General features: G+C 38.3%; 1 protein-coding gene across 1 annotated transcript in view; it reads left to right on the top strand.

Moving 5' to 3' along the window:
- Positions 1-24398, top strand: part of LOC145333173 (uncharacterized) — a 72651-nt gene that overhangs the window by 24851 nt on the left and 23402 nt on the right. The window contains exons 10-19 of the mRNA XM_080178324.1: positions 2952-3043; positions 4839-4913; positions 5126-5285; positions 5647-5736; positions 8053-8118; positions 8839-9096; positions 9533-9584; positions 10091-10139; positions 17364-17433; positions 20332-20373. Of these exons, the coding sequence (XP_080034450.1) occupies positions 2952-3043; positions 4839-4913; positions 5126-5285; positions 5647-5736; positions 8053-8118; positions 8839-9096; positions 9533-9584; positions 10091-10139; positions 17364-17433; positions 20332-20373 (954 nt within the window). The remainder of the gene's footprint in view (positions 1-2951; positions 3044-4838; positions 4914-5125; positions 5286-5646; positions 5737-8052; positions 8119-8838; positions 9097-9532; positions 9585-10090; positions 10140-17363; positions 17434-20331; positions 20374-24398) is intronic.

The following is a 24398-nucleotide window of genomic DNA, read 5'->3' as shown; positions in this document are numbered from 1 at the left end:
GGGATCAGAACAAAAATTTTAGTATTATTTTTTTATGAACATTCTTCTTATTAATATTTTTGACACACTGAATTTGTGATATATTTTTATTCATGAAAGTACCCCCTTGCAAAAATTTCAGAACAAACTAACATGCTAAAATTTATTGGCTTATACTTTGATCATTGTCAAAATAAAACATTTATGACCACAACCATTAGTAGCAAAGCAAAAAAAATCTTGTAATGGTCAAATGCACAAAGTGAGAGCAGATGTTAAGTTTTCTTAACAAATACAAATTAGAGGAGAGAATATGTAATATGTCTTTTGAAGCATGACCAACAGACAGACAAAAAGGCATTGTAAAGAATAAATGTCAAAAGAATCTTCACTTAATATTTCAGCTGTCTCCAATAAGACCTAAGAAAAATACATTTTCCCCTTAGTGTTACGGATTAACTAACACACAGAAAAAGTGAATTATAGAGTAGCCTCACCACTAAAGATTTGATTCTGAATAGTATTAGCTCAAACACCCCCTCACTCCTAAACAAAGCAGCTTCACATTGCTGAAATTTAATATGAATTATCATAAACATTAACAGTCCTTATAAAGAAGATTGTAATTATAGAGTAGCAGCACTTAACTACTTAACTATAATTAAAGAAGAAAGTTATTTGTAGATACAAATTTATTGAAATATGCTCTGATGAAAATTCAATTGTAGCTCTCAGTAGAAAATAAAATATTAATAAAAAATAAAATAAAGGCAGCCGTTAGTAATATTTAAGTAAAAAAGGACCTAAAAACAAAGGTTGTTAAATAAAAGGATGAAGAAAGCAAAAATTTACTTTGACTCACTTATAGTCGGAAATTTATTATCAAACAGGGGACATACACAGAAATTTTAAGACCTCTAGCTCTAATAGTGGCTCGGATAATAGGGGAGGGGGCGTCGAACACCACCCCCTCACCCCCGACCGATAAAGATGCGGCAAGGGGCCCGACTGTTAAGAATTAAGTAAATTATGCAATATGACATTTAGTCAAATTTCAAACAAATATTTTTTCATTAATTCATTTATAAAAATCAATATTATAAATATGAACTCACAAAGAGACGTTGTATGTTATCATAATACATTTAGTCTGCTATGTAAAACAAAACAAATTTTTTTCTTCTTTCATTGCAGGGATGATTCTGGTACAAAAAAAACAAAAAAAATAAATTATTTTTAATTTAATTTGATATTACCGTACAATGTTTTTTTATATACATAATTTAAGAAATATATTCATAACATCTTCACCTGTCATAAAGACGACATATAAAATCAACATCCTGATAAGGATATTAAAGTTTATGTTAAAAATTTTCAAATTCATTTTATGCTTAAGAAGGAACGAGAAGGAATTGAATCTCAACATTAACTTGTTATTTTGCTTGTATATTTATCATATTTGTTTACAGTTTATTGGTAAAGTTTGGTAATACTTTATTTCGAGTCTATCATGCAGTGATATGGTGGGAGTTTGTTTTCTTTGTCTAAGCTCTACGAGTCATATTCCTGGGGTGCCATATCTAGTGCTGTATCTCAACCTAATCTTACCTAAAATAAATGACGAACAAACTTAAAATTAACCCTTCACTTACTTCATAAAAAGCAGGGGCTGCTATTCAGCCAATTAATTCCATTTGAAATTGCCGAAAATTAAATATTTTGTTGGAGTAAAGTTGGAGTAAAACTTGTTTTTTGGGAAGTGGGTAAGAAGGGGGGGATAAAAAAGGGAATGGGGTTGAGGGAAAATTTTCACTTTGAATTGTTTGTCAGAATCATATTCCCTTTTCCTTGCATAATAAGAGAGTGGGGGGATAGGGGTGGTATTTAGTCACCAGTGCTCGAACTGGCACTTTATGGAAAACCGTCTGATCTTTTTTTGTGTGGTGACCTTCTTGACCTTCTTTACACTTCAAAGTGTAGAGTACATTTTTTCGCAAGATTAACAAATGTATTAAAATGTTTACGTACTAACAGATAGATTCTTCTTCAAACAAATATTCATTAGATATTTAAAAGCAATATTTTATTGGTTATTTGCCCTTGTACTTTCAAAAAGTCCTCTGATGTTCGGTTCTTCTATCAAATAAAAATATTTTTTAATGCTCTCTTAGAAAGCGTAGCAACTTCATAATAGTTACCAAAAAAGTCCGTACGTCCATTTAAGATATGCTCATTTTTAACTTTTTTGACAACATTTTTGTATGATAGAATTATTAAACAAGACATAATATAATTATCCTATCGATTTCAAACTTTGCAATATGATTTCTATGACAATTTGTACAATTTAGAAAGCATAGCAACTCTATAATCGTTACCAGAAAGTCAGTACATCCATTTGAAACATGCTTTGTGTGACGTGTCTTGGCTGATATTGAAGATAATTGGAAAGCTGAAATTTTTAGTAAAGATTCCTATTATATATGTGCATCTACTCTATACATTTTTTGTCCGTCTGTCTGTCGTTCATGCTGAAAAAGACAAAAACTCTATTGTTGGAGAAATGTGATTTTCTCAACTGCTATTTTAGATAGACAGCTGAAATTTTAAGTCAAGATTCCTAATATTTAATCGCATCTGCTCTATACATTTTTTGTCCGCCTGTGTCGGTCGGTATGACAAAATCATTGTTATTTCTGTTAAAAAAAAGTCCTCAGTTTTCATAAAAACTATTCTTGTTAAATTTGTGTGAACCTAGTAAGAGTGGCTGACTCAGATTATGACGTCAAAAAAATTTAACCAATGAGAGGCCACTATAAATTTTACCATTGGTCATAACAGTGTATAATGGCCTCTCATTGGCTAATTTTTTTACGTCATAATCAGAGTCAGACACTTTTACTAGGTTCAATTTGTACATACTCATTCCTCTGAATAACTGTCATCAAAAATGTTTTATTTTTATTTAGATGGAGAGATGGGAGAATTATTTGCACAGTTTGATAGGATGAATAAAATCAATAGAACAATTGAAAAACAAATGGAGACCCTTAACGATCAGGTATAGTTTTTTCCATGTAAGTTAAGGTTACATTGAACTGTAAATAGGTTAAAACTGGTATCTACTGCTGCTATTAACCATTGGGCTCATGACTGACTGCGTTATTCCACAATCTAAAGATTTGGAGTATGTCCAAGGTGGCGTGGAGAGGATTAATTCCCCAAACGTTATCTCGCCCCTAAAGGGATAAGACAATGGCTGATAAATAGATGTACATCCCCGATAATATGATACACAAAAATACCCCCTCAGTAGATTAAAATTTGTAATTGAAACGTTCTAATACTAAACTTACTGAATCAACCAATCAAAATTCACCAAAGTCCCTAAGGATGTTAAGCCAATGTATAAGAAAACGTTATTATAAAACTTTGGGGTCTAGTGTAATAAAGAGCCCATTGTCTCCTCTCTCTTTCTCTAGGTTTTTTTCTATATGACGTTTATGTACAAAATATTGAGATAATTTAATGAAGAATAGGAAAAATAATTTTGGTGTTATTGGTTAGAAATAATAAGTATACTTATATCCAGATATTTGTTCTATTGTTAGATATTTTATTTTCCACGGTCAAGCCAGAAAATGTTGTCTTTAAGTAGCGCAGCAAGATTAGGGAATAAAATTTTATTTGTATGATTATAAATGACCTCATAAAGTCTATAAAGCACTAAAAATCCCTCCCTTATATTTGAAATAAATTGAATATAAGGGGCAGTTGAGGGGAGGAATTTTTTTCACAGCGAGGCCTAAACCTGCGACGCCCCAAACCTACTCAGCACCAAATATAACCTTACCTAACCTGACCTTAAAAAATAAACAAAAAAATACCGACATTCCCCCCCCCCCCATTTTCAATTTATCATAAAAAAGAGGGGGGGGGGGGTATGGGCCTCAATAAGGCACTTCAGGTAAAAAGCCTGGGGTTCCTTTCCTATTAAAAGGTATGAACGCTCTGTACCTGGACGACCCGGAAAGGTTTGCAGAGCCTTTGTGGCCGCAAAAATGAAGCTGCTCTACAAATTTCAATATATTTTTTGTAACATTAAGAATAATATTGAAAAGGGTCAACAGAATACCCTTGTTGAATAGTGGCCTCGCTCCATTGAATATTAAACCCTATGAAGGTGTGTGGGTTAGTGTTTATGATGTAATTACCAATAAATTATGTAGGATGTAAAATGAAAAGCGGGTCTATCTGAAAACAATATCATATTCAGCACAAACCAGGGAGGGAGGGAAAATTGGATTGGTAATTACAATGTTTTTTAAATTACGTGGGTTCTTTTATGGAATTTGGATTAGTTAGTGATGATGAAGAAAGTCCATCAAAAAATCAGCATGTAACGTCATAAAAACAGGGGATTATCCATCTCTTTTTTAGGGGTTTTCTTTCCCACTCCTCCTCTCCTTATTCCTCATTTTTATGACGTCATTGAGGGACATTCATCATCTTCTTGGTTAGTTAAAGATTATTAGTGTCCAAACTTTTCCACAAATAGTTTTAATCTATAGAAGGGGTAATTTTATTCATCATTATTGTCGAAGAATGTTATTTTATCTCCAATGGCTTTGCTTTCTATAAGTCTTTTTTTTGAGTAGCTGTAACTTTAATTTTCTTATTATATGTTACATTATTTAATACTCTGGTGAAATTGGGTATATATCTTGTATTGATCTATCATTTTGTATGTATTAGGTAAGAGGTAGAGCAACGAATTAAAATCCAAGTGAATTGATAAATATATACTTCCATTAATATTTCCCTGTAATACTTCTAATATTCTTTACATGTATTAGGTGAGAGAGGTAGAGCAACGCATTGAAATCCAAGTAAATGGACAAATGGAAACAGCCTTAAATAAAATTAAAAAGGTGATCAGTTCTTTATCTTTATAAAATTAATACTGTGCATATAACTTTCCAGATACCTATAGGTTTTATTTTTTTCTTCAAATAAAAAATGACCATACTTTTCAACAATTAATTTTAAACTATAGAAATGATAATTTTGTTTATCGTTGTTATGTGTGTATATCAATTTGTCACCTATTGTCTTATCCCTTAAGATCCCTGACTATTTTCAGCTTGAAGAAACACCGCCAGTGCCAAGCCCCCGACAAAAAATCTACGACAACCCGCAAAGATCGGCTGCGGCTGCTGCGGCTGCTACGGCTGCTACGGCTGTGACAAACGGAACAGACTCCGCCAAAATTGAAACTGAAATTAATAACCTTAAAACAGCAGGTAAGGATAGAAGTAATAATATTACTAAAAATCATAAATAAACCTATTGAAATAAAGAAAGTGAAACTTTTATAAACAAAAAAAATGTATGAAATTTATAAAGATACACACTAAAACCCGACCCCCCACCCCCTCTAATGTTTTAATGTTGAACTGAAAAAATAAGCAGAGGGGGAGAAGTTCTTTTTGTTTGTTTCTTATGGTTAGGTAGTGCTATAATGGATAGGGTCACAATAAGGGAATATGCATAAAAAAAAAATATCACCGCCCCCGCTTTATCTACAATTAATTCAAAAATGAGAGATTAAAGCTTAACAGGCACCAAAGAAAGCAAAAAATTATTCCATCTCTTTGTTTTTAGTGAATGACAGTGAGAAGAGAGTTGAGATGAATCTCAGAGGTGAAATATGGAAGCTGGAAACAGCTGTGGAAAGTGCTAAGAAAATAACAGGTATACAAATATGGAAGCTGGAAACAGCTGTGGAAATAAGAAAATAACAATTTTAGAAATGTTGAATCTAGAAACAGCTGTGGAAATAATAAAATAACAGGTATAGAAATATGGAAGCTAGAAACAGCTGTGGAAATAAGAAAATAACAGGTATAGAAATATGGAATCTAGAAACAGCTGTGGAAAGTGCTAAGAAAATAACAGGTATACAAATATGGAAGCTGGAAACAGCTGTGGAAATAAGAAAATAACAATTTTAGAAATGTTGAATCTAGAAACAGCTGTGGAAATAATAAAATAACAGGTATAGAAATATGGAAGCTAGAAACAGCTGTGGAAATAAGAAAATAACAGGTATAGAAATATGGAATCTAGAAACAGCTGTGGAAATAACAAAATAACAGGTATAGAAATATGGAAGCTGGAAACAGCTGTGGAAAGTGCTAAGAAAATAACAGGTATAGAAATATGGAAGCTGAAAACAGCTGTGGAAAGTGCTAAGAAAATAACAGGTATAGAAATATGGAAGATAGAAACAGCTGTGTAAATAAGAAAATAACAGGTATGGAAATATGGAAGCTGGAAACAGCTGTGGAAATAAGAAAATAACAGGTATAGGAATATGGAAGCTGGAAAAAGCTGTGGTAAGTGTTAAGAAAATTACAGGTATGGAATTATGGAAGCTGGAAACAGCTGTGGAAATAACAAAATAACAGGTATAGGAATATGGAAGCTGGAAATAGCTGTGGAAAGTGTTAAGAAAATTACAGGTATGGAAATATGGAAGCTGGAAACAGCTGTAAAAATAAGAAAATAACAGGTATAGGAATATGGAAGCTAGAAACAGCTGTAAAAATAAGAAAATAACAGGTATAGAAATATGGAAGCTGGAAACAGCTGTGGAAATAAGAAAATAACAGGCATAGAAATATGGAAGCTGGAAACAACTGTGCAAATAAGAAACTAACAGGTATAGGAATATGGAAGCTAGAAACAGCTGTGGAAATAAGAAAATAACAGGTATGGAAATATGCAAGCTGGAAACAGCTGTAAAAATAAGAAAATAACAGGTATAGAAATATGGAAGCTGGAAACAGCTGTAAAAATAAGAAAATAACAGGTATAGAAATACGTAAGCTAGGAAAAGCTGTGGAAAGTGCTAAGAAAATAACAGGTATAGAAATATGGAAGCTGTAAAATCTGTGGAATTAAGAAAATAACAGGTATACAAATATGGAAGCTGTAACATCGGTGGAATTAAGAAAATAACAGGTATAGAAATATGGAAGCTAGAAACAGCTGTGGAAATAAGAAAATAACAGGTATAGAAATATGGAAGCTGGAAACAGCTGTAGAAAGTGCTAAGAAAATAACAGGTATAGAAATATGGAAGCTGGAAACAGCTGTGGAAATAAGAAAATAACAGGTATAGAAATATGGAAGCTAGAAACAGCTGTGGAATTAAGAAAATAACAGGTATAGAAATATGGAATCTAGAAACAGCTATGGAAATAAGAAAATAACAAGTATGGAAATATGGAAGATAGAAACAGCTATGGAAATAAGAAAATAACAGGTAAAGGAATATGGAATCTAGAAACAGCTATGGAAATAAGAAAATAACAGGTATGGATATGTGGAAGCTGGAAACAGCTGTGGAAATGCGAAAATAACAGGTATAGAAATATGGAAGCTGGGAACAGCTGTGGAAATACGAAAATAAGATGTATAGAATTATGAAAGCTATAAATAGCTGTGGAAATAAGAAAATAACAGGTATAGAAATATGGAAGCTAGAAACAGCTGTGGAAATAAGAAAATAACAGGCATAGAAATATGGAAGATAGAAACAGCTGTGGAAATAAGAAAATAACAGGTATACAAATATGGAATCTAGAAAAAGGTATAGAAATAAGAAAATAACAGGTATAGAAATATGGAAGCTAGAAACAGCTGTGGAAATAACAAAATAACAGGTATAGGAATATGGAAGCTGGAAACAGCTGTGGAATTAAGAATATAAAAGGTATAGAAATATGGTCGGTTTAGATTATGTTCGTTTGCCTTCTAGCCCCGCGGCGTTAGGGCTTCTGCATTCTGCAGTGGTCAGACATTACAAAACATTACAGACATTACAAACATTACAAACATTACAAACATTACAAACATTACATACATTACAAACCCCAACATTATTTTTGATTTATTTTAAAATTAAGGAGCTGGTGGATTTAATACACTTTTTTTATAATATGCGGAAAAGTAATGGAATTGATTCAATTAAACTTTGATATCATTATTGATTTTATTCTTTAGAAACCTCCGGACGTAATTATGAACAAAAGATTGTAGAAATAGAAGTTACGCTCAAAACATTAGCAGGTATTTTATACATTTTTAATCACTTTAGTAGGCCTTCGCTCCATAAGTAGATGCGTTACAGTTTATTTCAGGGATCCTAAGCGATAAGACAATGAATGATAGACAATATACTAATTCCGTAGAATATAATCATTGGTTGAAAAGTTTATACACTTCTATTTTGGAACTAGCAAATCAAAATTAAACAAAAGATCCTAAAGTTTATATATATGAGTATAAGAGAATAAGATGACTTTACGGTCCTAGGGTTGGGCCGAATATCCGGTTTGGCCGGATAACGGATATTGAAACTATCCGGTCGGATATCCGGCAATTTCATCTTTAATATCATAATACAAAAATCTTTACTTTTTATATTTTAAATGGCTGAAATGTTTTTACTTCTAAAAATTGTTGAAATTTTTTTCTTCAGAAAATGCTTATTTATATGAAAATGTTATAAATCTCAAAACGTGATTTTTAGCGGCGGCAGCTGTACATGGCATCTGTCAGCCGGTATTCGGCAGCTAAACGCTAGCCGATTTTCAAGAAGAATTTTTTCCCTACTTCAATATCCGGTTATCCGGCCCAACCCTATAGGGTACCATAGAAGTTTACAGCCCAATTTCAACTACTCCCTCGAACTATTTGATTATTAAAAAAATACTTTGAGCATGATTGCCAAGTTACAAAATTTATGAATATAACCGCCCTTTACTTTATACATTTTACATATTTCAGGACAAATCAACCAATTAGAAAAGACTGCGACTAGTGCATCCACAAATTCAGACAAAGCAGTTACAGCCGCAGAAAAAGCATCACAAGCAGCTGACAAGGCTTCGGCAGCAGCTGAAAAAGCAGTTGCCAAGGCAGATAAAGCGGCCGAGGCTGCTGAAAAATCTGTCAACGCCTCCTCTGACGCTTCTGTTGCTATTAAAACGGCAGCAAATGCCAAGACAACAGCTGATAAAGCGTTGGAAGTAGCAACTAAAATACGTAAGTTATCCTAATATATAAAGTAATAAGCTTTTTTGTCTGTACCGAAGGATCTTGCTAACCGCTAAACTGATCTGGTTCTCCTTAACAGGGTAGCTTCTCATGGGTCCCGGGAAGGTTTATATCTATTTCGGGGGAGGTTACAACTACCTTCACAAGAATAATCGCCCCTAGAGGCCTCTAGGTGCGTAGCCGCTAGTCTATAATATAAAGTAGAACTATGTCTGTCTGTCTAGCTGTCTTTTCGTCTGTCTGAAGATTCAGATCTCAGTATCTACTGAACCGATTGGTATGGATTTCATGATTCTTATTATTATTCGTAGAAAATTTCTATAACACGTGATTTTATATTATGGCTAAAAATCAGTTCTAATCCAGCGGATATTAAAGTGTTTTGCAGCCATTCTGGAATAAATTCTCATAATTTTCGTTTTAGAAAAAGAGGAAGCACAAGCAAAATCCACAAGGAATGAGAGTTCCATAATAAGGTTCACTGTTATAATCATTTTTTAATAGCGAAGCTTTTCTATAATTAGGGTCGGTCCGTACGTTTGTCTTTAACTAATAGTTCTATCGTTGATTTAGGCATGTTGTAATTGTCCTATCCATTTTAAACATTGTATGATAATATCTGTAACATTTATGTATGGTTTGAAAAACATTGTAACTCGTTATAATCGTTACCATTAATAACATACAATAGTTATCAAAATGTAAGTATATACTTAAATAGAATCCTGCATTTTTGTATGTATAATACAAAGTAGAATGATGTCTCTCCGTCTGTTCGTCGGTTAAGATCTCGGTAACCAACGTAACGATTGGATTATACTTTTCAGGGAATATACCTACTAGTCCTGTGGTGGTTTTAGGCTATTTTCTTTGGGAGTGGTACACCCCTAACCTCCAAACTAACTTCCCCTTATCTCATAGGGCTAAGCTCCTAGAGACTAGGGCGACTCCGCTAGTAGACTTATAAATTATTAATTTACAGCGCTGATGAGCTAAGAAGAGATTTAGGCAAAATTGATGTAAAAAATCAGGTAATGTAAAAAAAATACTTTTTTAATAATTTATTAATAACATTGAGCAAAATAGTATTTAAGTATAAAAAGAAAAATGAAAAAAATTAGTTAGTACATTTTTTTTTTGGGGTGATATTGTGGTAATACGACACCCAGACGGACAGGCCGTTTACAGAGTTGCTTCGCTGTGACTTATGATAACAAACCCCCCGCACTAATCCTATTATATCACCATCCATCTCATGACCGCTGTTGACCCCGCACCCAGCGGTCAAACTAGCCTGCCTAAATGTGGGGAGGGGACTCAAACATGCAACTATCACGAGTCCCTCACGCGCTTATATAATCAGGAGGCGTTGCCTCCCCTTTTACCACCGCTGCCCCCACAGCCTGTCTACCGTCGGGCGCTAAGCCCTAGCGCCCCACACCCCCTTCAAACCTAACCATTGTCATATTTTGTTGTATATATATAGTAAACATAACTTGTAAATATTATTCAGTTTAAATATATAATTTCTGTATGATTGAATCCTGCTTGTTTGTTTGGTAGAATACTTAAAGGCTAGGGCTCGTTGAATCCGAACTCGTTACCCCGTGGGCCGAGAACGCTCGGCTTACCAGAACTTGGTGTCAGCGTGTTTCAATCGAGCCTTACAGAAACTAGCCTATTCTACCTCTGATTGGACCCTTTGGCAAGTAAGGGGACAATCAGCCGCCAACTGACCCGTGAGACGGCCTTTTTAGGTCGAATTTCCATCATTTTGAACGCAATATGTGGGCCTCTGGCCTACGGCAAGCAGATTTAGCCTGCTAAAAGCGCCAGTTAAGACGCTTTTTCCGTGTCGTGTAGGAGTAGCGCTAGGTGCGCAGCCACGGCAACCGGATAATTTAGCTCAGACGGCTACAGAACTGAGTCTAAATTGGCAAGTGTAGCTGGGACAAGCCCCAGGACACCCAGGCCAAACCTACGAGACAGACAGCTGGGTGCTGGTCTCCCTAAGAAGGCAATGTGTGGCTGCGAAGCTTCAGCACACAAGTAAGCCCTACCACTGCGACGGATAGCAGATTTTGAGCCACAGGCACGGCAGGACGGGACATTCCCTGCCGCTGCCTCCCAGGATTCGAACCCGAGGCGCTGCAGGACGGGCCATTCCCTGCCGCCATTTTCGGGATTCGAACCAGCGGCGCTGTAGGACGGGTCATTCCCTACCGCCGTCACCCCTCTGAACCTTGCAGGACGGACATTCCCTGCTGCCAGTGCTTCCAGAATCACACCTAGAGCTCCTAGTGATAACAACACATCAGTGTGTATAAATGTCAACCAAGTGATAAAAAAAATAAATATAAAATTGTTGACCTAGTGATAATTAATAAGCTCTAGTGATTCGAAGCTACAGTCTAAGCCACCATGGTAAGCGATACCACCATAGCTGCGGTTCGGCCACCACCGAAGTTTCTGCCAACCCCAGCCGAACGGGAGGCCCCCTTGTCTCAAGGGCAGGACCTCCACTTCCCCTGCCATATCAGGGTGAGGTTTCCTACTCCTGACCCTGCCCAGCATGTACAGGTTGATGCCATGATCGATTCTGGCAACCGTGTACCAGGGTCTGCTGTAATTTCTGAACACCTCATGCACGCAATGGGCGTGCAACGCATGTTGATTCCGGACAACACCCAAATCCTGACTGCTAACGAGGAAGGCCAGCCCCTCCAGGTAATAGGAAAATTGAAAGAATTATATATGGCAGTCTCACACACTCTTATCCTCCATCTTTACCACGTAACCGTGGTCCGGAACCTCTCACACCCTCTGAACCTAGGAGGGTATTTTCTCAAGGAGTTCGGAACTAGGCTCTGTTTCGACATGCAACCACCTTGCTTGTGGGCGCGTGGGGAGTTTATCCCACTCCGTGGCGTCCCCATTGACCGGGAGACAGCCGAGAGAGAGCTAAGCTATGAGGGGCCTCTGCCAGGCCCCCTGCCTGAGCAGCCGCGTGTGGTTGAGACAGGCACACACTGGGTGGACGCTGAGCTCAACGCACACAAGGGAGCTAACCTGCTAGCCATGGGGTTGCCCCCAGTGCCCAAGGTGCCAAGGGAGAGCCTGCCAACAACGTTTCCTGAGATTGCCAGCCCTCCAGAACCAATTTTCTCCGCCGACACCTTTATCAACGGCCAGCCGTGTCCACCTGGCCCCCTCTACCTGGGACCTCCAGCCAGTCCACCAGCCAAGCCCGAGTCCAGACCCGTCAAGTCGCGGTCTGATGTAACCGGAGCCACACTCAACTCTCAGGCCCCAGCCTCTCCCGGCGCCGTGCCCGTCAAGTCGCGGCCGGACGCCCACGGAGCCAAAGCTGGACCCAGCACTTTGGCCTCTCCCAGCGCCGAGCCCGTCAAATCGTGGCCGGACGCCCCCGGAGCCACACCTGGCTCCGACACGTCAGCCCCTCCAGAAGCCGAGCCCGTCAAGTCGCGGCCGGTGGGTCCCGGAGCCAAAGCTGACCCCGCACCAGCCACGTATAGGCTGAGCGCTGTCACTCCAACTGATGGCCAGCCACCCCAGCTCCGCACAGCCAAGCGGGTGGTCCTGCCTGGCCGCGGGGTTATGGCGGTCCCTGTTGAGCTAGTAGGCCATCGCACCAAGGATGCCATTCAACTAGCTGCCCCAGAACAGAGGTTTGGGGAGGATCTGGTTATTCCAGAGGGCCTGTATGCCCACAGGCCTGGCTCTGCCACTGTGTTTAGAGTACTGGTGGTCAATGAGGGGGAGGTGCCCCTCTTGCTGGATGCTGGCCTCCCAGTGGCAGGGGAGCTGGTCAAACCCGATATTTTAGAGGTCTCTGATACGCCTCCCCCGCGTCTCCACTCGTTCCAAGAACCTGCTGAGCCTATAGACATGCAGGAGTTGTGGGAGGCCCTGGAGATGGAAGACAATGAGTTCCTACGCAAGGACCCCTTGCTCAAGAAGGAGGTCTGGACTATGTTGTCAGAGTACAGGGACGTCTTCTCCAATTCTACCCCCGGCTGCACAGATGTGGTTGAGTTGCAGCTGCGCCTCAAGCCAGGGACCCAGCCGATCCGCCAGAGATTTAGGGATCTGAACCCGCGGCAAGAGGCTGAACTGGAGAAACAACTGGACACCTGGCTAAAGGAGGGAGTTATAGAGCCGTCAGACTCTGCCTGGAGCAGCCCCCTGGTGCCCATCAAGAAGAAGGACGGGAGCACCCGCTGGGCCGTCGACTACAGAGCCCTCAACAAGTGTCTGGAGCTGGACAGCTACCCCCTGCCTAGGATCCAGCAGTTGGTGGAACGAGCTGGCGGGCACCGTGTCTACAGTGCTTTAGACGCGGTGGCCGCATACTACACCATCCGTGTGTCCGAGGACAGCCGGCCCTGCACCGCCTTCACCACCCCCAGGGGCTTGTATCAATGGAAAAGGATGCCCTTTGGCCTGGCTACGGCACCGTCTGTCTATTCCAGGTTTATTGCAGGGGTCCTAAACCCACTAGGCACAGCCAACCTCCAGTCATACCTTGACGACGTCCTGACCTTCCACCAGGATACCTGGGCCCACCTGGCCAGGCTCCGAGAGGTCTTAGAAGCCCACCGTAGGGGAGGGATCCGCCTCAAGCCAGCCAAGACCAAGTTATTCCGATCCAAGGTGGATTACCTGGGCCACACCCTCAGCCGTGAGGGGATAGCCATGCAAGAGGGCTATATAGACCGTATCTTGGACTGGCCAGCCCCTAGCACCCCCAAGGATTTGCTGGCGTTGCTGGGGTTCTTTGGATACTACCGCCTGTTCATCCCAGAGTATGCAGACCTCACCTACGAGATGAATCGGCAGAAGACGGCCAAGGCCCTAACCTGGACGCCTGATATGGAAGCCCAGCTGCTGCAACTCAAGGACAAGTTCCGCAAGGCCCCCATCCGAGCGCCGCCCAGGTTTGATTTGCCAGCGGTGTTCCAGCTCACCACAGATTTCAGCAGCCGCGCCATCTCTGCCATACTGAGTCAATGCCAGGAGGGCAAGGAGAGGCTGATTGCCGCCGTGGGGCGCAAGACAACCGACCCTGAGACGCGCTACCCGTCCTGGAAGGGAGAGATGGCCGCCATCATGTATGGGATCCGAAAATTCCACGGCATCTTGTCCTACCGCAGCTTCCAGATCAACACTGATTCCTCTGCCTTGCTACAGATGAAATCACTAAACACATCCACAGGGATGGTGGCCCGCTGGCAGGAGGAGCTAGCGGCCTTAGACTTTACCGTCTGCCACAGGCCTGGCACCCAGAATACCAACGCCGACGCCCTCAGCCGCCGGGAAGATGACAACATGCCAACGGCTAGCGCCGAAGAATTAGCAGAGCAGGCTGAGTATATCCACAACCTTTGCCAGCTAGGGGAGGCCGCAGCTAGCCGGCCTCCTGCCGCCCGACTGGATTCAGCTAGAGTATTGGAGGCCCAGACACAGGACCCCCTCCTGCTCCGTGTCCGCCAATGGGTGGCTGATGGCAAAGCCCCAACCAAGGCTGAGCTGCGTGGCAAGGAACGAGACGAGCAGCAGTACACAAGCCGCTTCCCAGCCCTGGGGCTTGACGAGCACGGCTGCCTCACCACCACTGACCAGACTCTGACAGGAGAGAGGACAAGATACCTGCTACCTTCGGCCCTCCAGCAGGACGCGTTCTTTCTAGCCCATGGGACCCCCATGGCTGGGCACTTTGGGATGGACGCAACTATCGCCCGCGTTGCCATGCACTTCTGGTGGCCCAACCTGGCCCGTGACGTCCGCCTGATGGTACAAACCTGCCCTGAGTGTGTCCAGAAAGTTACCAAGGAGAGGCTGAAGCAGGGGATCCACGTGCCCTCCCGCCAGGGGTATCCACAGCAAGTCCTATTCATCGACCTGGTGGGGCCACTGCCAGAGACCCCAGCTGGGAACCGCTACATCCTCACCTGCCAAGATGGATTCAGCCGGTTTGTCAGCCTCTACGCCATCCCCAACAAGCGCACCCTCACGGTGGCTGAAGCCCTGTTGCACCGCCACCTGGCCACGTTCGGATGTCCCCTGAAGATCCATTCCGACAATGGAATGGAATTTACCGGCCAGGTATTCCAGGAACTGGCCTCCAGGCTTGAGATTGGCCTGACACATCCACCACCCTACAACCCGCAGTCCAACCGAGTGGAGAGGTTTCATAGGACGCTCAACACAGGCATGCGCCTGTTCCTAGACAGAGACGATAACAACTGGGAGCCACACCTGCCTGCCATCGCCTTTGCCTACAACACCAAGGCCTGCAGATCCACTGGCGTGACCCCGTTCCTGGCCTTCTTTGGGAGAGAGGCCAAACTTCCGGTGGACATGGTGCTACGGCTGCCAGAGACCGAATATGCTTCAGTTCCAGCCAACGTCCAAGCTCTCTTGCAGCGCTACTATGCAGTGTATGATGCCATCCAGCAGAAGGAGGAGGGAGCCATCAGGAGGAGCGCGGCAGCTTACGAAGGCACGGCCAAGTATGAGGTTGGAGACTTGGTCTGGTACCTGGCCCCCCGCCTGGTGCCAGGGAAGGCAGCCAAGATTACCAAGAGATGGACTGGCCCCTGGAAAGTAGTGAGGAAAGCTACAGAAGTCCATTATGTCATTAAACCTGCCTCTCCCGTAGCCAGGATCTCAGAAGTTACCGCGCATGTAGGCCGACTGCGCAAATACACTGGAGATGTGACTGCCCACCAGATCCCAGAAGACATCCAAATTGACGTGGACGGCGACGAGGATGCCACCGAGCTGCCAGTTGGAGCGGCGGCGCCCGCAGCTAGCAACCCAGGGGAGCTCCCAGTGCACCAGCCAGCCGCAGCCGCCCCACAGCCTAGCGGCCAAGATCGTGACCCAGTGGAGGAGAACCTGCAGGAGCAGCCCAACGAACCACCGCCGCCGCCGCCCGCTCCAGAGCCACTCAGAGATGCCATCTGGAACCCTGACGCGGACATGGAGAACCTGCCAGCCAGCAGCGAGCCTGTAGGAGGAGAGCCAGCCACTGCGATGGAAGAGGCCGCCCCAGAAGAAGAAGAAGAAGCCATGTGCCCCCTGCTGATGACAGCCATCCCCATCCGGGTAGGAGCTAGGAGACCAAGCAACCTGAATCAAGCAGGCGCCCCCATGGAGTTCTATGCACCCTTTGCCATCACCATTCCACCCCTAGGAACCACCAGAGTCTGCCTAGGCCTCCGTGTCCAGCTGCCAGCCGCGACAGAACTGATCCTACAGACGCGGCAAAATTTCCAGCGGCGAGGCTTGGCCGTCGCCAACCCACGCCTAGAAGCCAACCAGGAGCTGACAATGCTGATCACCAACCACAGTCAGACCGAGCAACGAGTGTCCCAGGGAGCCTGTGTAGCCCGAGCTGTCCTCCATCGAGCTGTGCCCCAAGAACTGCCTGCCCGGCGCAGGCATAGGCTGTCGTATCCCCAGGTTCAAGGCCTGGTGGCTCAGGAGCCACGCAACCCTTGAAGGGGAGGTTGTGGTAATACGACACCCAGACGGACAGGCCGTTTACAGAGTTGCTTCGCTGTGACTTATGATAACAAACCCCCCGCACTAATCCTATTATATCACCATCCATCTCATGACCGCTGTTGACCCCGCACCCAGCGGTCAAACTAGCCTGCCTAAATGTGGGGAGGGGACTCAAACATGCAACTATCACGAGTCCCTCACGCGCTTATATAATCGGGAGGCGTTGCCTCCCCTTTTACCACCGCTGCCCCCACAGCCTGTCTACCGTCGGGCGCTAAGCCCTAGCGCCCCACACCCCCTTCAAACCTAACCATTGTCATATTTTGTTGTATATATATAGTAAACATAACTTGTAAATATTATTCAGTTTAAATATATAATTTCTGTATGATTGAATCCTGCTTGTTTGTTTGGTAGAATACTTAAAGGCTAGGGCTCGTTGAATCCGAACTCGTTACCCCGTGGGCCGAGAACGCTCGGCTTACCAGAATATCTCAATCCCTCCAATACGCCTTACTACTCTAGTATAGGACCTATGAGAAGCTACATTGTAAAGGAGAATCATATCGGTTAGATATATCCTTCAGTATACACATACAGACAAATTGACAGAAACACAGACTTACACATTGACAGATAGACAGACAGACATCCTGTTACTTTTATATAAGTATTTTTTTTTATATTTGTCAAATTTATATTTTAATTAATATTTTACCTAGGCATTAGAAGATAAAATTCAACAGTTGGAGAAAAATTGCCAAGACAACTTTATAGAATTAAAAAGTCAGGGTATGTTATTTCTGATTTTTTATAGTAGAGAAGCTACACTTTAGTTAAAATGTCCGTAAGTTGCTTTTAGGATTTAACGTTTGTTTTGCTGCTATATAAGATATGAAGCTGAATTTTGTTTGGTGAATATCCATACCAAGCATCCAGTATATAATTTGTATTATCCATTTTCTGTCAAAGGTTTCTTGATTATTTTCTAATAATTTCTATCATTATACCATCCTTTCAAAATTTAAAAATACTTAAGATTACAACCCTCAATCCTTACCCCTTATTTTACCCCCCTTAATCCTTTGCAACCCTTTATTTTACCCCCGTCAAAATAAGAAACTTGGACGTCCCTGACTGTACACCTGGTCTTTAAATCACTTTGGCCGTATGTATATCCATGATTTTTTTTGTTGTTCGCTACTTATGGATGTTGTCATCCTTGTTTTTATGTGGGTTGATTTTAAATAATTCTGACAAAATAAACCAATGAAATGTAAAATATTGTTATTACATATTATATAAGAAGATATTTATTTCCTTGGTATTTTTTATTAGTATTTTTTTTAAATATCAACCCACCTTATTTGATAATTGATGTAAGCAATAATCTAATCTAAGGAAAATTTAAATGACATATTCAATAAAATATTGCTGTTAATTTATTCATAATTTTAGTTCATGAATGTCTAACTCAAATAACTGGATGATATTACTTGAAATATATTATTTACAACATATATTACATGGTACTACGTCAAACCCTAGATACGTCAAACAGTAGATGCGACAAACGCTAGACAGACAAACAGTAGACAGACAAAACATAGACACGACATACGCTAGATATGACAAACGCTAGACTGCGACAAACGCTAGAATATGAAAAACACTAGATTTTTTCTAAAGGCGACAAACAATAGATACGGCAAACGCTAGAATTAATCCTATTATATTAATTAATAACCTTTTTTTGTTTGTAGCAAAGGATCTCACTAACCACTGAACCAATATGGTTCTTCTTTACAGTGAAGCTTCATAAATGTTAAGGGATGGTATTTAACTAATTTTGTGGAGGATAACTCGACCCTTCCAATAAAAATAACCCCCCCCCCCCACAAAAAAAAAAAAAAATATCCCCTTCCCTAAATAATAAAACATGTTTAGATAAAAGCATTTTCGATTTCAAGTAAGTATATTCAAAATTTATTTTCTTGTATAGTATAATATCAAAGATGGATGTAAAATTACATAACTAGCACTAATTTAAAGTTTTTCTTTGTAACCTATTGTAATAAAAAAGTAGTGTAAGCACAAAATTAAAAATTCCAATACATTTGAAATTATTATATATATTTAAATTTATTTGATCTTATCCACGGCCTATATAGGTTAAATAAAAACGTGTCAGTCAAGCGACGGATATTCAGAATTATAGATGTACTGATATACCCGTATTACTTAATAGCTGCGCTGTTGAAAAAAGGGTTGTAAGGGGAAGTCATAAATGGTCAAACAATTATTGCTCATATCTAATGTCACATATTACTCCACCCATTTATATCTATCTCCCTTTGATGTTTAAACAAAGCAACTGTAAAAAAAAACTGTAGTTAAATAAACATGTTATTTAGAAATAGTTATTGTTATATCTAAATTACTATTTATTATAATTAAAGTTCTATATTTTTTTATCTCTTTAATATTATTAAACTTAGTTTAATAAACCTTATTTAATGTATCTTTAATTTCAAAACTGGTAAGGACTATAAATAAAAAATGTCACATGCTGGTTTAGTTTTAACTGTATTTCAAAATCACCTTTTATTTGCTATATCACATTTTCTGCAGGGAAAGGACAATGATAGCAGAGCAAGAGGGGACAATGGGCTGTTTATTACACTATTTCCCAACGTTTTATATAATTGTTTTCTTATTCGTTGGCTAAACATTGGTGATTTAATGAATTTTGATTGGTTGATTTAATAAGTTCAGTGTTCAAACGTTTCAACCACTAATGTTATGCTATATAACTTAAATGTACATAGATTTTTCGGCCATTATTTATACCTTTAGATGCCTGCATTGATAGTAATATAAATTTAGTATTTATGAACCAAAAAAATCTATGAATAATTTATAAGTTTAAATTCAAGCGTATGTCGCTTCTAGTGTTTGTCGCACTTTAAAAATTCTACTGTTTGTCGCGAAATTAAAAATTCTACTGTTTGTCGTAGTCTAGTGTTTGACGCATCTATTGTTTGTCTGTCTAGCGTTTGACGCATCTACTGTTTGTCTGTCTAGCGTTTGTCGCATCTACTGTTTGACGTATCTAGTGTTTGACGTAGTGCCATATTACATATTATAATAGGTTTGGCGCTTTTCCTCAAAGCGAATTGTTGAACCCCATAACTTTTATACAAAATTGAAAACAATGGGTGGAGGGTATTTCTTTGTTTATTTGTTTAAATCAAGTAATGTTATGTAATATTAGTTACAGGATAGCCCCGCAGGGTTAGGGCACCGCAGGAATAGGTCCCCCGCAGTATTACAGCCACAAGATGGCCATAGACATAGGATTAAAAATCAGCTATACCCCCCTCCCCCCTTATTTTTATCTATTTTTAAGGATATAATTTTAGTGCTCATCTTCCACATCATATTGCAGACTGATTTCCGCGGATATTAAAAGAAAAATTGTAAAATTTAAACCATTTTTGTTAGTCCCGAGGGGTGAAAGCCCATGCCAACATACATAGTATTTTTTTTACTATTCGTGGAAACTTGTCCGTATTACGATGTTATACTTAATTTTTCAGTATGGCGCAGAACTGGTTCTAATCCAGCGGATAAGATTCGATTTCGTAGCCATACTGGAACAGATTTTTATATTATGCGTTTTGTTTTTAGATGACAAGTATTCTGGGCAGCTATCAATTCTTTCAGAAAAAGGAATATAAACTTTTTAAAAGTCTTCAAAAATATTTAAATGTATATCCTCATTTAAAGTAACAGGATGTGTGAATGTGTGTCTGCCTGTCTGTAGCTTAACCTATCTTCCTTTACAGTAAAGCTTCTTATGGATCCAAAGCAGGTTTAGAACTATTTTGGAGATCCTTCCAAATGAAATCCTTCTTAGAAGAAATCACCATTCCCCCCAAAAATTTATTTTATTTATAATTCTAAAATAGAAAGTTGAGAGTCGATTATCCCTCCCCCCTTTCTTATTACCACAAGTGCCCCTAGAGGCCTCTATGCTATATGATCATATTCAATATTGACATTATTTCAAACATTACTTTTTACTACTAGAAACCCACAGTGATGTTTAGTAATTTTTGTATAAATTCTTCTAGTTACAAACAACAAGTAATATAGGATGTATGTAGAGTAGATATATTAATAAGGGAAAATTTGTCGTAAAATTTCCTTGCTAATATGGACCTCATTTATGGGTCAGATCATTCATCCAGTAGGAAGGGAGGGGATAGAATAAAGAGATTGGATTGGGGGTATCGTTATTTAGCCAGATGCGAGCACCGCTTTACCAAAGTATATAAAAATCTGGTGCAACATCCAAGTATCCATAATATATCCATTTATGTATCAAACCTTGTACTGTACTGCTTTGTAATTAATAATTTACATGTACACATAGAAGTAATTAAACAAGGATGACAAAATCCATAAAAGCGAAGTTCTTAAACGTTAGGTCTAAATAACATTAACACTTGTATAGTGTCAGAACTGAATAATCAGAATATAAATTATAAATGTATAAAAGTCAAACGAAACAAAATTGTAAGTAAATCTGCTGAAAAACTGCTTAAATAGAGGATATTGTTTGAGGACATACTTACATTTTTAGAACTTGATTATAGAGATACTTCGCTTATAAGAATGTAATTTGATGTCCTAGGAATCAGTATTCCAAAAATAAGACCAATCGGATAATTTTATCAAATAAAAATTTTATGTTAACAAAGTTAAAAAGCAACATGAATAAAATGGACGTACGGACTTTCTGGAAACGATTATAGAGTTGCTTCGCTTTCTAACTCGTACCTAACTCCTACAGGAATTATCATTCTAAGTTTTAAATCGGTGGGATAATTCTAACATGCCTAAATTAACGAAAAGAGTTATACGTTACGTACGGACGGACTGACCGACCCTAATTATAGAAAAGCTTCGCTTTAAAAAAAGATAATTGACATTGTTTCTAGAGCAGGGAGGAAAGGTACATTGGACTTTTAATTACACTGGTACCCAAAGTTTTATGAACACAATCTTCTATAGGTTGACTTAAAACTTTACGATCTTTCATAAATTTTAATTGGGTTGTTCAACCTTTCCCACCATTAGTTTTATTCTACAAAAGGGGTATTTTGTTTATCGTTATAGAGAGTGTATTTTGATTTTTCGTACATTATCTAATCCCTTATGGTTCCTGGTTTAGAGGCTTGTTGTATAATCAAGCACGTGTGTACTGTTATAAAGACAAAGCTTTAATCAAATTGCAAAGGTATAGTAAATTTGATAATCAAATTAATAAAATGTACTAGGGATAAAAAAAAATATAAAACTATGTACAATATGGTAGGATTCTGACAGACAAACGTCAAATTTGACTTAAGCAAAGCTTTTAAACAAAGAATAAACAAATCTTATTAAGAATATCAAATCATATCAGTAGACAAAGAAAATATGCTAATTTTAAGAAAGCTCTATCTAGATCGTTTTATATAATTTGAAACTTTATTTTTCAACTCTTAAGACTATTAAAGTGCAATCAATTTAATTACAATTAGTCCATGGAATAAAATTATTTTGTGCTTTACCTTAATATGGCCTTTGAGCACTTTACAAACTCCCTTATTTTTTTGGATGAATAAAAAGTAAAGGTGTAGTTTTTTTATAAATATAATAACCCCTGCATGGAGACCTAACCATGTGGGTTCTATTTCTGTGTTGTCCTAATCCTACGGAGATATCCAGTACCAATATTACCTAACCTATAAGTAATACTCAAGAATAAAGAAAATATCACCTCCTACCTTATTTAAATTAAGGGTGGGGGGGTTCTCTAAACTTAAGTAAAAGTTTTTTTTTAATTAGTAAAAATTATTAATTTATTTTCAATTGACCTATCACTTATGTTTATAATATATTCCATTTATAAGATATTCTTATTGCAGCATGAGATACTTATTGTACATGTTTGATTAGATTCAATATTGTGATTATTACACTTATACTTTACTTATATGAGATACTTATTGTATATTTGATTAGATTCAATATTGTGATGATCCCTCTTATACTATACTTATATGATATATATAATTTATATTGTACATGTTTGATTAGATTCAATATTGTGATGATCACTCTTATACTTTACTTATATGAGATACTTTATATTGTAAATGTTTGATTAGATTCAATATTGTGATGATCACTCTTATACTTTACTTATATGATATACTTTATATTGTACATGTTTGATTATTCAATTATGATGATAACTCCTATACTTTACTAATATGAGATACTTATTGTACATGTTTGATTAGATTCAATATTGTGATTATTACACTTATACTTTACTTATATGAGATACTTATTGTATATTTGATTAGATTCAATTATGATGAAAACTCTTAAACTTACTTATATGAGATACTTTATATTGTACATGTATGATTATATTCAATATTATGATGATCTCTCTTATACTTTACTTATATGAGATACTTTATATTGTACATGTTTGATTAGATTAAATATTGTGATGATCAATCTTATACTTTACTTATATGAGATACTTTATATTGTACATGTTTGATTAGATTCAATAGTATGATGATAACTCTTATACTTTACTTATATGAGATACTTTATATTGTACATGTTTGATTAGATTCAATATTGTGACCATTACACTTACACTTTACTTATTTGAGATACTTTATATTGTACATGTTTGATTAAATTCAATATTGTGATGATTACACTTATACTTTACTTATATGAGATACTTATTGAACATGTTTGATTAGATTCAATATTATGATGATTACACTTATACTTTACTTATATGAGATACTTTATATTGTACATGTTTGATTAAATTCAATATTGTGATGATTACACTTATACTTTACTTATATGAGATACTTATTGTACATGTTTGATTAGATTAAATATTGTGACCATTACACTTACACTTTACTTATATGAGATACTTTATATTGTACATGTTTGATTAGATTCAATATTGTGACCATTACACTTACACTTTACTTATTTGAGATACTTTATATTGTACATGTTTGATTAGATTCAAAATTGTGATGATCACTCTTATACTTTACTTATATGAGATACTTATTGTACATGTTTGATTAGATTCAATATTGTGATGATCACTCTTATACTTTACTTATATGAGATATTTTATATTGTGTATGTTTGATTAGATTTAATATTATGAGGATATATTACTTTACTTTACTTAAATGATATACTTTATATTGTACATGTTTGTTTAGATTAAATATTGTGATGATCACTCTTATACTTTACTTATATGATATACTTTATATTGTACATGTTTGATTATTCAATTATGATGATAACTCCTATACTTTACTAATATGAGATACTTTATATTGTACATGTTTGAATAGATTCATTATTGTGATGATAACACTTATACTTTACTTATATGATATACTTTATATTGTACATTTTTGATTAGATTCATTATTGTGATGATCACTCTTATACTTTACTTATATGATATACTTTATATTGTACATGTTTGATTATTCAATTATGATGATAACTCTTATACTTTACTTATATGAGATACTTTATATGGTCCATGTTTGATTAGATTCAATATTGTGATGATCACTCTTATACTTTACTTATATGAGATACATATTGTATATATTTGATTATATTCAACA

This window comes from Acartia tonsa, chromosome 12 (genome assembly GCF_053477335.1).
Source record: "Acartia tonsa isolate MP-2025a chromosome 12, ASM5347733v1, whole genome shotgun sequence".
Taxonomy (NCBI): Eukaryota; Metazoa; Arthropoda; class Copepoda; order Calanoida; family Acartiidae; genus Acartia; species Acartia tonsa.
Note: the sequence above shows the minus strand (reverse complement) of the source record. Positions and strands in the feature narration are given on the sequence as shown.